The sequence below is a fragment of the Cervus elaphus genome, chromosome 5 (assembly GCF_910594005.1).
Source record: "Cervus elaphus chromosome 5, mCerEla1.1, whole genome shotgun sequence".
NCBI lineage: Eukaryota > Metazoa > Chordata > Mammalia > Artiodactyla > Cervidae > Cervus > Cervus elaphus.
The window spans coordinates 19219567-19233332 of NC_057819.1; the positions used below are offsets into that span (position 1 = coordinate 19219567).

General features: G+C 47.1%; 1 protein-coding gene across 2 annotated transcripts in view; it reads left to right on the top strand.

Annotated features, from left to right (window-relative positions):
* CFAP251 (cilia and flagella associated protein 251) overlaps positions 1 to 2395 on the top strand; it is a 70761-nt gene extending 68366 nt beyond the window's left edge. For both annotated transcript variants that reach the window (XM_043901939.1, XM_043901938.1), the window contains 2 exons: positions 823 to 924; positions 2143 to 2395. In XM_043901939.1, the coding sequence (XP_043757874.1) occupies positions 823 to 924; positions 2143 to 2261 (221 nt within the window). In that variant the 3' untranslated portion in view covers positions 2262 to 2395. The remainder of the gene's footprint in view (positions 1 to 822; positions 925 to 2142) is intronic.
* The last annotated feature ends 11371 nt before the right edge of the window (positions 2396 to 13766 follow it).

The following is a 13766-nucleotide window of genomic DNA, read 5'->3' on the forward strand; positions in this document are numbered from 1 at the left end:
TCCTCTTACCTTGGGTTTCCCAGGTGGCGCTAGTGGTAAAGAACCTGCCTGCCATTTCAGAAGACATAAGAGACATGGGTTCAGTCCCTGGGTTGGGAAGGTTCCCTGGAGAAGGGAATGACAACCGACTCCAGTATTCTTGCCTGGAGAATCTCATAGACGGAGGAGCCTGGCAGGCTACAGTCATGAGGTCGCAAAGAGTCGGACACGACTAAAGCAATTTAGCACAGCATTCATAAAGCAGGAATACACGTGCCAGCCATCGACCTCACGATGAGGTACCATGAGATTGGGTTGCATTTGTGAGATAAAACCACACCAAAGTAAAAAAAAACAAAAAAAGATCCTTTTTAGGGACTTCCCGGGCAGTCCAGTGGTTGAGACTTTGAACTGCCAACGTGGGGGGCACAAGTTCAATTCCTGGTCAGAGAATTAAGATGCCACATGCTGTGTGGCACAGCCAAAAGACAAAAAAAAAATTTTTTTTTTTCCTTTTTCTTTGGGTGATCATTTCTTCTCAGCGAAACTGGTGTTTCTAACATGAGGGAAACTGAAATGAAGCCAAGTGCAGTCTTTGTCAGAAAGCTGTTCCCCATCTGCACAAGCCCCGACACAGTCCCCCAGGTTGGAGGCCCACTTTTAGCACCATATAAGGAAGTCTATGTGATGGTAACACGGGAGTCACTAGGTGGCCTTTGCCTCTCAAGAAAAGGAAACCTATGGGATAATTCTCTTGAAGACTTTAGAAAGATGATGCGAAGCTTGGATGTGAAGCTCAGTCCCACAAGCCGAACCGCCTCCTTTTCCCTTTGCGACGCCCAGGTGAGCACATGACGGAAGAGGAGATGATGGACTGCTTCGCCACGCTGTTTGGACTGAATCCCGAGGGCTGGAAATCTGAGCCCGCGGCCTCCTCTGTCAAAGGTACTACTAGCGAGTGGGCTCTGTCTGGGCACGTAACCAGGGCATGCTAATTTGTTGTCAACTTGAGTGCATTTATGTGTCCTGACTGGTGCCAGCCACTCTCCTTCATACCGCGCAACGACAAAGCAGGTCTGTGGGGAACCCAACATGAATAAGTTATGAAAGGACCAGGGAGTGGTGGTCACGTTGAAGAGATAAAAGCCTTTGTTCCCGGGCTCTGACATCCCCTGTGTCTTCTGGCCTTGTTTTTCCCTTTATTCCCCCAACCCAGTCCTCATCTTTCCGGCCAGAGTAGGCGAACACTGGCCACTAATTGAGAATACGGTTTGAAAGTCATTTCAGGGGAGGTATAGTCAGGACAGCCTTGGAGGACAAGAGGGTCAGCGACTCGGGGGCAGGCAGGAGCCCGACCCCAAGTTGCCAGAACTTGAACGTCTTTAGAGATCCTCCCAGGGACTTCCCTAGTGGACCAGTGGTTAGGACTTGGCACTTCTACTGCAGGGCTCACAGGTTCAATCCCTGGTCGAGGAACTAAGATCCCACATGCAGTGCAGTGTGGCCAAAAAAAAAAGATCATCCTCTTCTTCTTTCCTATCTGAGGATTTCCCACCTCCTTCTTTTAGTCCACTGGCCCGAGTGTGCTGGAACATGTCCGTGGACAACCCCCCAGGGCTGCCCCGCTGCCCCCCACAAGAAGTCAGGAGCAAAGACCCCTCACCTTCTTCCTTCTCCTCTCCTTCCTTCTTCCTCTCCTTTTGTTGTCTGTTCCCAATTTCAAATTGAACAGGGTTCCTAACTCAGACAGTTCTAGACTCCACTGTCTGATCTGTCATTTCCAACCTGCAAGCTCCCCCACCCCATTCCGTGTGTACTTGGTATCTCAGAATGTAATTTTCATACACACACACACATATACGCACATACATGGATACAGTGTTCCTAAGTGTCTCAAAACAGTAAAATCAATGATGCCATATAGTTGAGGATTTCCAATAACGTGTGCAGAGATTTGGGTAAGAGTGCTCCAAACCCAAACCACAAAGGAGGGATTTTGACTGATTTCCACCCCAGAACTTCTCAAGGAGCCAGAGTCAAATCCCTGCACAGAGCACCTCTCACTTCTCTTTTGTATCAATTCCTCATATTTTTTGGAAAATGCTTCTGAGTAAGAAACCTAATCATTATGAAGGCATTTGCTTTCTTCTCTTGTTTGGTTAGGTTCTGAAATTTGCTTAGAAGAAGAACTTCCAGACGAAATCACTGCAGAAATATTCACGACTGAAATTCTTGGCTTAACCGTTTCCCAAGATTCTAGACAAGATCCCAGGATCAGTTAAGTTGAGCAGAGTTTCTGAAGCACAAAGGACTTTGTGTGTGTATGTGTGGTTTTTCTTCCCCCAAGAGGTACCGCTTTTCTGGCATTTCCCTACCCCTGCTCTAATCTTCAGAACGTTTAGACATTAAAAGCATGTTTCTGTTAAGCAACGGATTTCACAGAGTTGGACATTCCACTTTGTCCGAAATAGAAAAGTGGGTGGAAGCAAGAAAAACACTGGGGGTTGGATGGATGTGGTGGCTGGAAACCCCGACCTCCATCCCCATGCCTGATCCATGGCAGTGCTGCCCGGGGCAGGGTTGCCAGGACAAGGAGGTGGCGTGGTCCTCAGGGGCAGAGAGGGCCTCAGCCAGCAGCTGTCCTTCCTCGTGGCATGTGTGGCCTCATTCCCATCATCTTGAGTGGCACCTGGACCCTTAGCCTAACATGGCCAGATACAGATCATCCCAGTCGGCTATTAGACTGGGGCGGGAGGTGTTGGGTGCTCGGTGCTGCTGAGAGCCCTGGCTTGTGGCTTCTTATCAGTAAACCCCTGAGCAGTTGTGCGCGGCCGTTATGAAGAGCATCATTGGCCAAGCTTAACCCCGGTGGCAACTGCCAGAGAAAATGCAGAAAAAGCAACCCCCCCTCCCCGCCACCGGAGCCCTGTGGGTGTGCACCTGGACTAGAAACCACACAGCCAGCCTCCCCGGGGCAGAGCTCGGCCCGTGTTAGCCACCCTCTTCCCATGACCCACGCACCGCACAGGCCCATCTGGTTGGCTCACAGCCTTAAACTCCGCTGGGCTGCAGAATACCTAGCAGGCAAAAACAGATTCCCAGCTCAGGGGTTGTTTTGGGAACGTGACTAAGGCTGCAGCACTGTTTTGACCTTGAAAAGACGTTACCCACCCCCCCGCCCCCTGCCTATAAACAGATGAAAGTTATGGTCCGATTTCGTCCTCGCTTATGAAGCCTCTCTCAGGCCAGTGGGCCAAAGATTATCCTTCACATGTGTTCAGTCCAACACCCCCACCCACCCAAACCAGCGTCTTTCCCGGAGAAACCAGCCTTTGAGATGACATCGCTGACCTCTGCAAAGGTCCTTCCTCCCCAGGGGCAGAGTTCCATGTGAGAGAAACAGGACAGCCTCAGCATCCTTCTCCTGGCACAGAGCCCCCTGTGTGGCGGCCACTCAGAAACCTAGCTCCTGGTGAGTCCTCGGAACACCCCGGAACGCAGGACAGAGCCGGCTCCCCAGCCAGGCCGTGTCACCATGACCTTGGGACAGCCGGCGTGGGCCATGGTCCAGCAGGCGCCCCACTGGTCAGATTTTACCTCCAGGGCTTCACAAGCTGGTTTACATTGCATTCTTTTTGAAAAACCCAAAAGGCAAAACAAGCTTTATGAATCAACTTTGCAGCCGCTGAGGGCTTAGGAGAGAGAGATTATCAAGCCAGTTAAAAGGTTCCTGGGGACGCTTTAGGGAACAGAAAACTCTCCAATGATTTGTTTCCTGCCACAAAAAAATAGCTTAGAGTTGGATGTCCTCTGGACACCCACAGGGAGCTTCTCTCATTGGATCTGGCTCCTCTTTTTTGGTTCTTATTAACGACATATATATTGGAGTCATTGTGTGGAGCAGAATAGGCCTGTGACCAGTTGGACCTGCTGTGACTGGGCCAGTGGCAGTAACCACCTCCAGGCCCAGGCTGAGCCACTCGGTCCCTCTGTGCTGAGTCGGGATGTGGAGGGGGAGGTCCTGGTGATGGCCAGGGAGGGTTAGGGGGTTGGTTGGACATCCCAGGTGGCACTTGTGGTAAAGAATCTGCTTGCCAGTGCAAGAGACATGGGTTCAGTCCCTGCATCAGGAAGATCCCCTGGAGAAGGAAATGGAAACCGGCTCCAATATTCTTTCCTAGGAAATCCCATGGACAGAGGAGCCTGGTGGGCTACAGTCCATGGGGTCACAAAGAGTCAGACACGACTGAGCACCCCACACATAGGGTAAGGGTTGGGGTCAGGGCAGCTGTTCACCCAGGAAGGCCTAAGTAGCCAGGGGCAGCAGGATCCGAGTCAACAGCCTGGCCAGAGGAGCTCCTGCTGGTGCTTTTCTTGGGGTGTCTCTCAGCTTGTCTGACCAGGAAGAAGAGCAGCTCACGTGTACCTTCTGGCCCCCAGAGGGCATCTGCCCCTCCATCCCCCTCAGGCCCACCAGCTGGCCACACAGGCAGTGGAGAAGCTGGGCCCCAGTGCCCCGGGCCAGGGGAGGAAGTGGGGGCCGCCTTCCTGCCAAGTGAACAGAGAACCCAGACTCTCCCAACCGGGTGGCTGGCAGAGCAGGGACACCAGAAAAGGAGGAAGGAGAGATGGTAAACAGTATCACTGGGCTTGTACGTCAAGACGTGGGGACACAACACTGGACACCAGAGAGCAGCATGTGATGCTCTTTTGAAAAGATAATACCATATCACATGGGCCTCTGGCCACTGGCCTCTGCATCCTGGCCTATTGCTTCCAGAGTTCTGGAGATGGAAAAGGCATGGTCGTCCAGGAACCACTCAGAGCCTCCCCCACCCCCCAGTCTCTCCTCCAGAAGCCCCCGGCCCCTCCGGTGTGGGGTGAGCATCCTGTTTACACAGCACGGGCCCCGCAGGCCAGGCTGGGCTGACTCCTGCCTCTGCCACTGAGTAGCACCCTGTGTGCCCTCGGGTGTGGCTGATCTCTTAAACCTCAGTTTCCTCCTGGAACAATTCCTGGGGTGGTGGTGAGGATTAAAAGAGATATTGCAAATAAAGTGTTCCTGGCATAAGGTAGTGCTCAAAATAGGACGGCAGCTATTATTACTGCCAGCAGAAACTGTGCCTGAGACTCGGGGAGATGTCTGACGAGAATTAATCTCTCCAAACTCCAGGGTTTTAGCACCAGTTAACACTTGCTCAAATAAGGGTCTCTGCAAGCTTTGACAAAGGGCCCTCAATAAATATTTGCAGAACGATTGAATGAATGAGCATGAAGCTTCAGTGCTCTTTTAATAGCTGACTTAGTTTCTGAATCAAAGTGAATCCGGCCCCCACAGGCCATCCGCATCAGGGTCAGCAGACTCTCTGGAAAGGGCCAGAGAGTAAACAGTGGGGATTTGTGGGCCCAGTGGGCTGTCAGACACCTCAGCTCAGCCGCTGGAACACAAACTCAGCCACACAGAACTTTGGTCCAGAGAAGAATGAGCGCGGCCCCATTCCAATCAAACTTTACTTATGGACACTAGAATTAATGTGGATTTCATGGGAATTTCCACATATCATGAAATTATCTTCTTTTGATATTTTTTTCGACCACTTAAAAATGTGAAAACTGGGACTTCCCTGGTGGTCCAGTGGTTAAGACTCTGAGTTTCCACTGCAGCAGGGTTGCGGTTCCATCCCTGATTGGGACACTAAGATCCCACTTGCCTGGTGGCAAACAAACAAACCAAAAAACAAACAAACAAACAAAAAACAAATAGCTGTGAAAACTATTCTTAGCTTGCAGACCACAGAGACACGGCAGCCCAGATCCATCCCACAGGCTGGAGTTTGCTCCACCTCATTGGCCAGGATGAATCCAACAGATTTTTATAATATGACGAATCTGTACAAAACACCTGACTAGTACTCGTCAAAAATGCCCAGGTCATGGCCCTTCCCATGGTGGTCCAGTGGTTAAGAATCTGCCTTCTGACACAGGGGATGCAGGTTTGATCCCCAGTTGGGGAACTAAGATGTCTTGTGCCGTGGGGCAGCCAGCCTGCACATCACAACTAGAGAATCTACATGCTGCAACAAAGACCTGGCACAGCCAAAAAAAAGAAAAAGAAAGCCCAGGTCATGACAAACATGAAAAGACTCAGAAACTGTCACAGGTCAAGGAGACTAAAGGGAGACGATGACGAAATGTGAAGCAGGATCCTGGTTTTCTGGATCAGACAAAAAAGGACGTTAGGAAGAACCGGTGAAACCCAGAGGAAGTCTGTGGTTTAGTTGATATTGTTTGCTCCAAACTTAATTTCTTAGTTTCGATAAACGTTATCTTGGTTGCCTGAAACGTGCCACAAGGGAAGCTGGGCCAGCAGTCTCCTGGGACCCTCTGACACAACAAGGCCAGATGCATTCAGTGAATCAAAGGTTTGTATGGTCAGACCCTAGAAAGGGACATAGGCTCAAGGCGAGGTACACAGAAGTCTAGAACCATCTCTACCATTCCTTCAGTACCACTGTGGCACGGTCCTTCCTCTCAAGTCCAAATAGGGATGTTTTCATGTGGGCGATGGGCAGGAGGGAGGGGGGCCATATATGCAAGAGGATGATCTGGCCATTCTCACTCCTTCACTTTCAAAGAGTCTTGATACAAGATAGGCTGCCCCTCAGAGGATCCCAGGAAAGACCGTAGAGAAGTCACAGGTGGAGCCGCCTGAAGCTGGTGTGTTATCTCACATGACAATAGACACATGTGGAAAAGTTCACCGTGGGTTTCAGCCCCATAAACCTTAAGCCTTCAGTCAACATCAATTCATCCTTCGTAGTTTTCCCCCAGGAATTTCAACATTTTAAAAAGACACAATTTTCTCCATGATCTCGTCGTCTGTTCTTGCAGTCATGTCTAACCACACGTTCCCCCGAGTCACGTCCCCCCGAATCACTGGTGGTATCCCAAAGGCAGCCCAGCATGCAGTGAAGCTTCACCAGACGCTTGCCACTTACCTCTCCCTCAGTGACTCCTCTCTACCTTTTCACTGTTCAAGGAGAGAGGACAGAATAGCAGTAACTGGTGCCAGATCCTCTAACAGCGACCTCAGTTTAACTGTGTGTGCCCTGCAGCATGCTAAGCCCAGAGATAAAATGTGGCAGGAAGCACCAGCTCTTCCCCTGTGGAAGGTTACATTGTAGTGAGGGAAACAGATATGTCAATAATAATTACAGTGTTTTGTGATATGACATAGGGGCGTCCAGAGCAGATGGGGTGGGAAGGAGGAGGAGCAGGAGGAGGCGACCAGGGAGAGGTGGAGAAGTTACATAAATGTGGCACTCACTCTAAGCCTATCTGAGTGGTGCCTGGGGGAAGTGGCCGGAGAGCAACCCAGGGAAGACAGTGGTCACATTATGGATGGCCTTGTGTGCTAAAGCAAGGAGGTTAAACTTGATGTTAAAGGGAAGGGATAGAAGTAGATCAAACTTGCATCTCAGGGGCCTATGGTCAGGTGATGGGCAAGAGGGGTTGTCTGGGGAAAGGGACCACAGCAAGGAGACTATTACAGTACTCTGGGGAGAAGTGAAGGACTGCAACAAGAGAAAACGCACTCAGGAAGGAGAAATAAATATAAAGACTAAGTTAAATGTTATCAAATATGGTATCAATCATGACCCTTGGTTTGCAGCAATAGAAATTGGCTCTGGTTAGCTTCAGTGGAAAGTGACGTTATTTGAGGACCATAGGCTCAGTGGAGAAACTGGAGAAACCAGCTCAGTAAATGACCAGGAAGCAACCACAGCCAGGATGCCAATAGCGCCACTGGGAACTCAGTGCCTCCAATACCTCAGGCTCTCCAATGGCCATTTCTGCTATAAGTCATTTCTCCACTACCCCATATGCCCTCAGAATTCCAAATCAGAACCACAATGAGATACCCTTTTACCTCCACAAGACTAAAATGAAAAAGAAGTGAAAACACAACAAGTACTGGTGAGGATGTGGATAAACTGGAACCCTCCTATACTGCTGGTGGGAATGTAAAATGGTGCTTTGGAAAACAGCTGGCAGTTTCTCAACATGTTAAACATAGCGTTACCATATGACCCAGCAATTCCCCTCTGGTGAATTGGTATGTAGCCGGGAGAAATGAAAATACACATCTGTGCAAAAACTTGTATGCTGACCATCATCACAGCATTATTCATAATAGCCAAAAAGTGGAAACAACCCAATGTTCATCAATGAATGTGGTAAATCCACATAATGGAATATTGCTCAGCCATAAAAAGAATGAAGTATTAATACATGCTACCACATGGATGTAAAACATGCTGAGAAAAAGAAGTCAGACCCAAAATGACACATATTATATGATTCCACTTACATGAACTGTCCAGTGGAGGCAAATCCATAGAAATAAGAAATAAACTCTCAATCACCTAAGGCTGGGGGTAGAAAGAATGACAGCAAATGGGTATTGGGGTTCTTTTTTGGATGATAAGAATGTTCTAAAATTGATTGTGGTGATGATTTCACAATTCTGTGACTATGCTAAAAAAAACTTTAAAAGGTGAATTTTATGGTATGTTAATTATGTCTCAATAGAGTTATTATTTAAAAAAATCAACAGGCAACCCACTTGAAAAATGGGCAGAAGACCTGAATAGATATTTTTCTAAATAAGACATACAGATGGTCAACAGGCACATAAAAAGATGCTCGACATCACTGATCATCAGGGAAATGCAAATCAAAACCACAAAGAGCTATATCACCTCACACCTGTCAGAATGGCTATCATCAAAAAGACCACAAGTAACAAATGTTGGTGAAGGTGGGTAGAAAAGGGAATCAATGTCTACATTGTACCCCTGAAACTTACATAATACTGTAATAAATCAACTTTACTTCAGTAAAAAAAAAAATCGACTGACTAGACCATCCACCTACTAGATCAAGGTTAGGTCCCATGCCCAGGACCTAGAACTCCTAGGTAGAAGAGTGAAACGGCCCCCATCCCCCAGCTTCTGTATTAGGGGGCAGCCTCCATCCCTAAAGGTTCACCCAGAACTAGGAAAGGTTTTCAGAGGCAGCCAAAAATGACGCATGTGTGGGAGCAAGAGAGAAGACATTCGGGCAGCCATCTGGATTCCTGACCTAAGAGCTCATGAAACGCATCAGCAGACGGATTCCAACTCTGCTCCGGGTCACTGGGTCATGACCAGACGTTCCGTGTTTAATCATTCATTGTTAGAAGAGCGGCTGTGTGACACCATCTCACCTTTGAACACATCCGTCTTCTGAAGCACTTTATATCTACTATCTCTCTGTTTGAATATGGCCTCAAGTGGCCTAACTTTTAGTCTGGCAGTTTGCCAATCTATTAGTATTTGAGCTGGGAACCGTTTTTAGAGTTGTAGTTACAGGCAAGAAAAAGTAGGCATAGAAGCAATTTGGAATATTTGGTTTATCAAAAAAAATTTTTTTAATATTTCTTTATTTATTTGGCTGCTCCGGGTCTTAGTTGTGGCATGCAGTATATTTAGTTGCCGCATATAAATTCTTAGTTGTGGCATGTGGGATCTAGTTCCCTAACCAGCAATCGAATCCAGGCCCCCTGTTGGAAGTGCAGAGTCTGAGCCGCTGGACCATCAGGGAAGTGCCACTCCCCTGCAAATTTTTACTGGCCCAGTCTCTGAAATTTATCATCAGGCCCACATTGTCGGGGAGACCTTCCCTACAATGAACTGGGACCACATGGGGCTCCACCAATGGCGTGCTGGTGAATGTTTGCCAATCCCCTCTGGGTGGGGAGGGACAGGAGGGTCCCGAAAGCACTCACAGGGGGCTGATTTACCACAGTCCACATTCTGATGACCATGGAGTGGGGAGCACGGTCCAGAGGCACAGGAGAGAGGGGCTCTGGCTGGAACTCTGCAGACTGCGGCTGCGGGATGGTAGCATCCTTTTCTGCACATGGAGGGAGGCTTCCAACTCTGCAGCTCATCCTTTCTGGCTCTGGCTCTGAGGAAGGGGCTGTATTTCATCCTGTGGTTAGAGTGTCCCCTTCAAAGTTCCCCCCTTGGCTGGGCCTTGCTAATGATCTGTTCCCCAAACAACAAAGCTCCTCTGTTTATGAAAACAGTACTCGGTTGCAAGTTGCTAGGCGAGGACCAAGTCTACCCAGAAACGCCAGGGCTGGGTCTGCATCTTCCTCACAGTCACACGTCTCCATCTGTGTTCTTATCCTTCCCCTACCCCAAACTCCCACCCCTTGGTGAATGAGCCTTCATCTCAGGGGGAAGAGTGAAGTAAGAGGTGGATTTACCAGTCCTAGGAAGAGTAGTTTGACTTCAGTCCCCAGTGTGGGGCATACTGATGCGAAGATCATAGAGGGTGGTATTTAACAAATACTTTTTGGTATTTGGGGAAGATCCCCTGGAGGAGGGCACAGCAACTCACTCCAGTATTCTTGCCTGGAGAATCCCATGGACAGAGGAGCCTGGCAGGCTACAGTCCATAGGGTTGCAAAGAGTCAGACAAGCCTGAAGCGACTTAGCACGGGTTTTGGTATCTAGCACTTACAACGTGCCAAGCACTGTTCTAAATTCTTGACAAATACTGTGTTTGTTTTTTTTTTTATGTTTTTCAACTGAAGTATAGTTGACTAACAGTGTCATGTTAGTTTCAGGTGTACCACAAAATGATTCAGTCATATGTGTGTATGTGTATATGTGTATGTATATTCTTTTTCAGGTTCTTTTTCCATATAGATTCTTACAAAATGTTGAGTGTAGTTCTCTGTGCTATACAGTAGGTACTCATTGGTTATCTATTTTATATATATAGCAGTGTGTATATGTTGGGCTTCCCAGGTGATGCAGCGGTAAAGAATCCCCCTGCCAGTTCAGGTGACACAGGTTTGATCCCTGGGTCAGGAAGATCTCCTGTAGTAGGACATGGCAACCCACCTCAGTATTCTTGCCTGGAAAATTTCATAGACAGAGGAGCCTGGCAGGCTACAGTCCATGCGGTCACAAAGGGTCAGACACAAGTGAGCAGGCACAAACGCACGTGTATTCATGTTAATCCCAAACTCCTAATTTATCCCACCCTCCTTCCTTGACAAATACTGTTTTTAATTCACATAACTCTATGAGGCAAGTCTTATTTTCATCCCCATTTTACAGATGAGGCACAGAGGGGTCAAAACACAAGTCATGGCTAAATAACTCACTTCTGGAACCTCACAGTCATTCTTTCAATGTGTCTGAAATAATCACAAACATTCAGTGAGAGCTTGACTTCCAGCCCTGATACTTAGTTATTCAGACTCACACTCAAACTGAAAGCAATTCAAAATGCTAGAAAACATATTTTAAAACATCCTAAAAGCCACCACATGCTGACAAGATAGTAAGGACTAGGTGAAACTCAAGGAAAAAAGAATCCTGAAAACTAATCCAGCAAGGAGCCCACTTGAAGCCCGTAGATATTTGCCAAGCATAGCATATTTGAACTTTAGTGTGAATGGTTTTTTGAGGCAAGAGATCAGAAATCGAAGTCCAGGATCCACATAGCAGGGAGATGAGACCTTGCCCACAATAATGCAGGCTTATTATAATGCCCACAATAATGGGCTTCGCCAGTGGTGTGCTGGCAGATGTTTATCACCAGCTCTTGGCCTGCTGGGGAAGGGTACTGATATATTATCTTGTTGTTCAGTCGTTCAGTCGTGTCTGACTCTGCAACCCAATGGACTGCAGCATGCCAGACCTCCCTGTCCTTCACTGTCTCCTGGAGTTTGCTCAAATCATGTCCATTGAGTCAGTGATGCCATCCAACCATCTCATCTTCTGTCTCCGCCTTCTGCTCCTGCCCTCGATCTTTCCCAGCTTCAGAGTTTTTTCCAGTGAGTCGGCTCTTCGCGTCAGGTGAACCAAAATTTTGGAGCTTCAGCTTCAGCATCAGTCTTTCCAGTGTATATTCAGGGTTGATTTCCTTTAGGATTGACTGGTTTGATCTCCCTGCAGTCCAAGGGGCTCTCAAGAGTCTTCTCCAACACCACAGTTCAAAAGAATCAACTCTTTGGCGCTCAGCTTTCTTTATGGTCCAACTCTCATATCCATACATGACTACTGGAAAAACCATAGCTTTGACTAGATGGACCTTTGTTGGCAAAGTAATGTCTCTGCTTTTTAATATGCTGTCTAGGTGGGTCATAACTTTTCTTCCAAGGAGCAAGCATCTTTTAATTTCATGATTGCAGTCACCATCTGCAGTGATTTTGGAGCCCAAGAAAATAAAGTCTGTCACTGTTTCCATTCTTTCCCCATCTATTTGCCATGAAGTGATGGGACCAGCTGCCATGGTCTTCGTTTTTTGAATGTTGAGTTTTAAGCCAGCTTTTTCACTCTCCTCTTTCACTTTCATCAAGAGGCTCTTCAGTTCTTCTTCACTTTCTGCCATGAGGGTGGTGCTGTCTGCATATCTAAGGTTATTGATATTTCTCACAGCAATCTTGATTCCAGCTTGTGCTTCATCCAGCCCAGCATTGCTCATGATGTACTCTGCATGTTGGTTAAATAAGCAGGGTTACAACATACAACCTTGATGTAATCCTTTCCCGATTTGAAACCAGTCCATTGTTCCATGTCTGGTTCTAATTGTTGCTTCTTGACCTGCATACAGATTTCTCAGGAGGCAGGTCAAGTGGTCTGGTATTCCTGTCTCTTGAAGAATTTTCAACAGTTTGTTGTGATCCACACAGTCAAAGGCTTTGTCATAGTCAATAAAGCAGAAGTAGATGTTTTTCTGGAACTCTCACTTTTTCGATGATCCAGTGGATGTTGGCAATTTGATCTCTGATTCCTCTGCCTTTTCTAAATCCAGCTTGAACATCTGGAAGTTCACAGTTCACATACTGTTGAAGCCTAGCTTGGAGAATTTTGAGCATTACTTTGCTAGCATGTGAGATGAGTACAATTGTGTGGTAGTTTGAACATTCTTTGGCATTGCCTTTCTTTGAAATTGGAACGAAAACTTACCTTTTCCGATCCAGTGGCCACTGCTGAGTTTTCCAAATTTGCTGGCATATTGAGTGTAGCACTTTCACAGCATCTTCTTTTAGGATTTGAAATAGCTCAGCTGGAATTCCATCACCTCCACTAGCTTTGTTCGTAGTGATGCTTCCTAAGGCCCACTTGATTTCACATTCCAGGATGTCTGGCTCTAGGTGAATGATCACACTATCATGATTATCTGGGTCATAAAGATCTTTTTTGTATAGTTCTTCTGTGTATTCTTGCCACCTTTCCTTAATATCTTTCACCATTATCTTAATATCTTAATTACCTTAATTAAGATATTTAGTATATTTCTTAATAGCTTCTTCTTCTTCTTCAGGTACCATTTCTGTCCTTTGAACCCACCTTTGCATGAAATGTTCCCTTGGTATCTCTAATTTTCTTGAAGAGATCTCTAGTCTTCCCCATTCTGTTGTTTTCCTCTATTTCTTTGCATTGATCGCTGAGAAAGGCTTTCTTATCTCTCCTTGCTATTCTTTGGAACTCTGCATTCAAATGGGTATATCTTTCCTTTTCTCCTTTGCCTTTTGCTTCTCTCCTTCTCACAGCTATTTGTGAGGCCTCCTCAGACAACCATTTTGCCTTTTTGCATTTCTTTTTCTTGGGGATGGTCTTGATCCCTGTCTCCTGTAGTGTCACAAACCTCCGTCCATAGTTCTTCAGGCAGTCTGAATATCAGATCTAATCCCCTGAATCTATTTCTCATTTCCATTG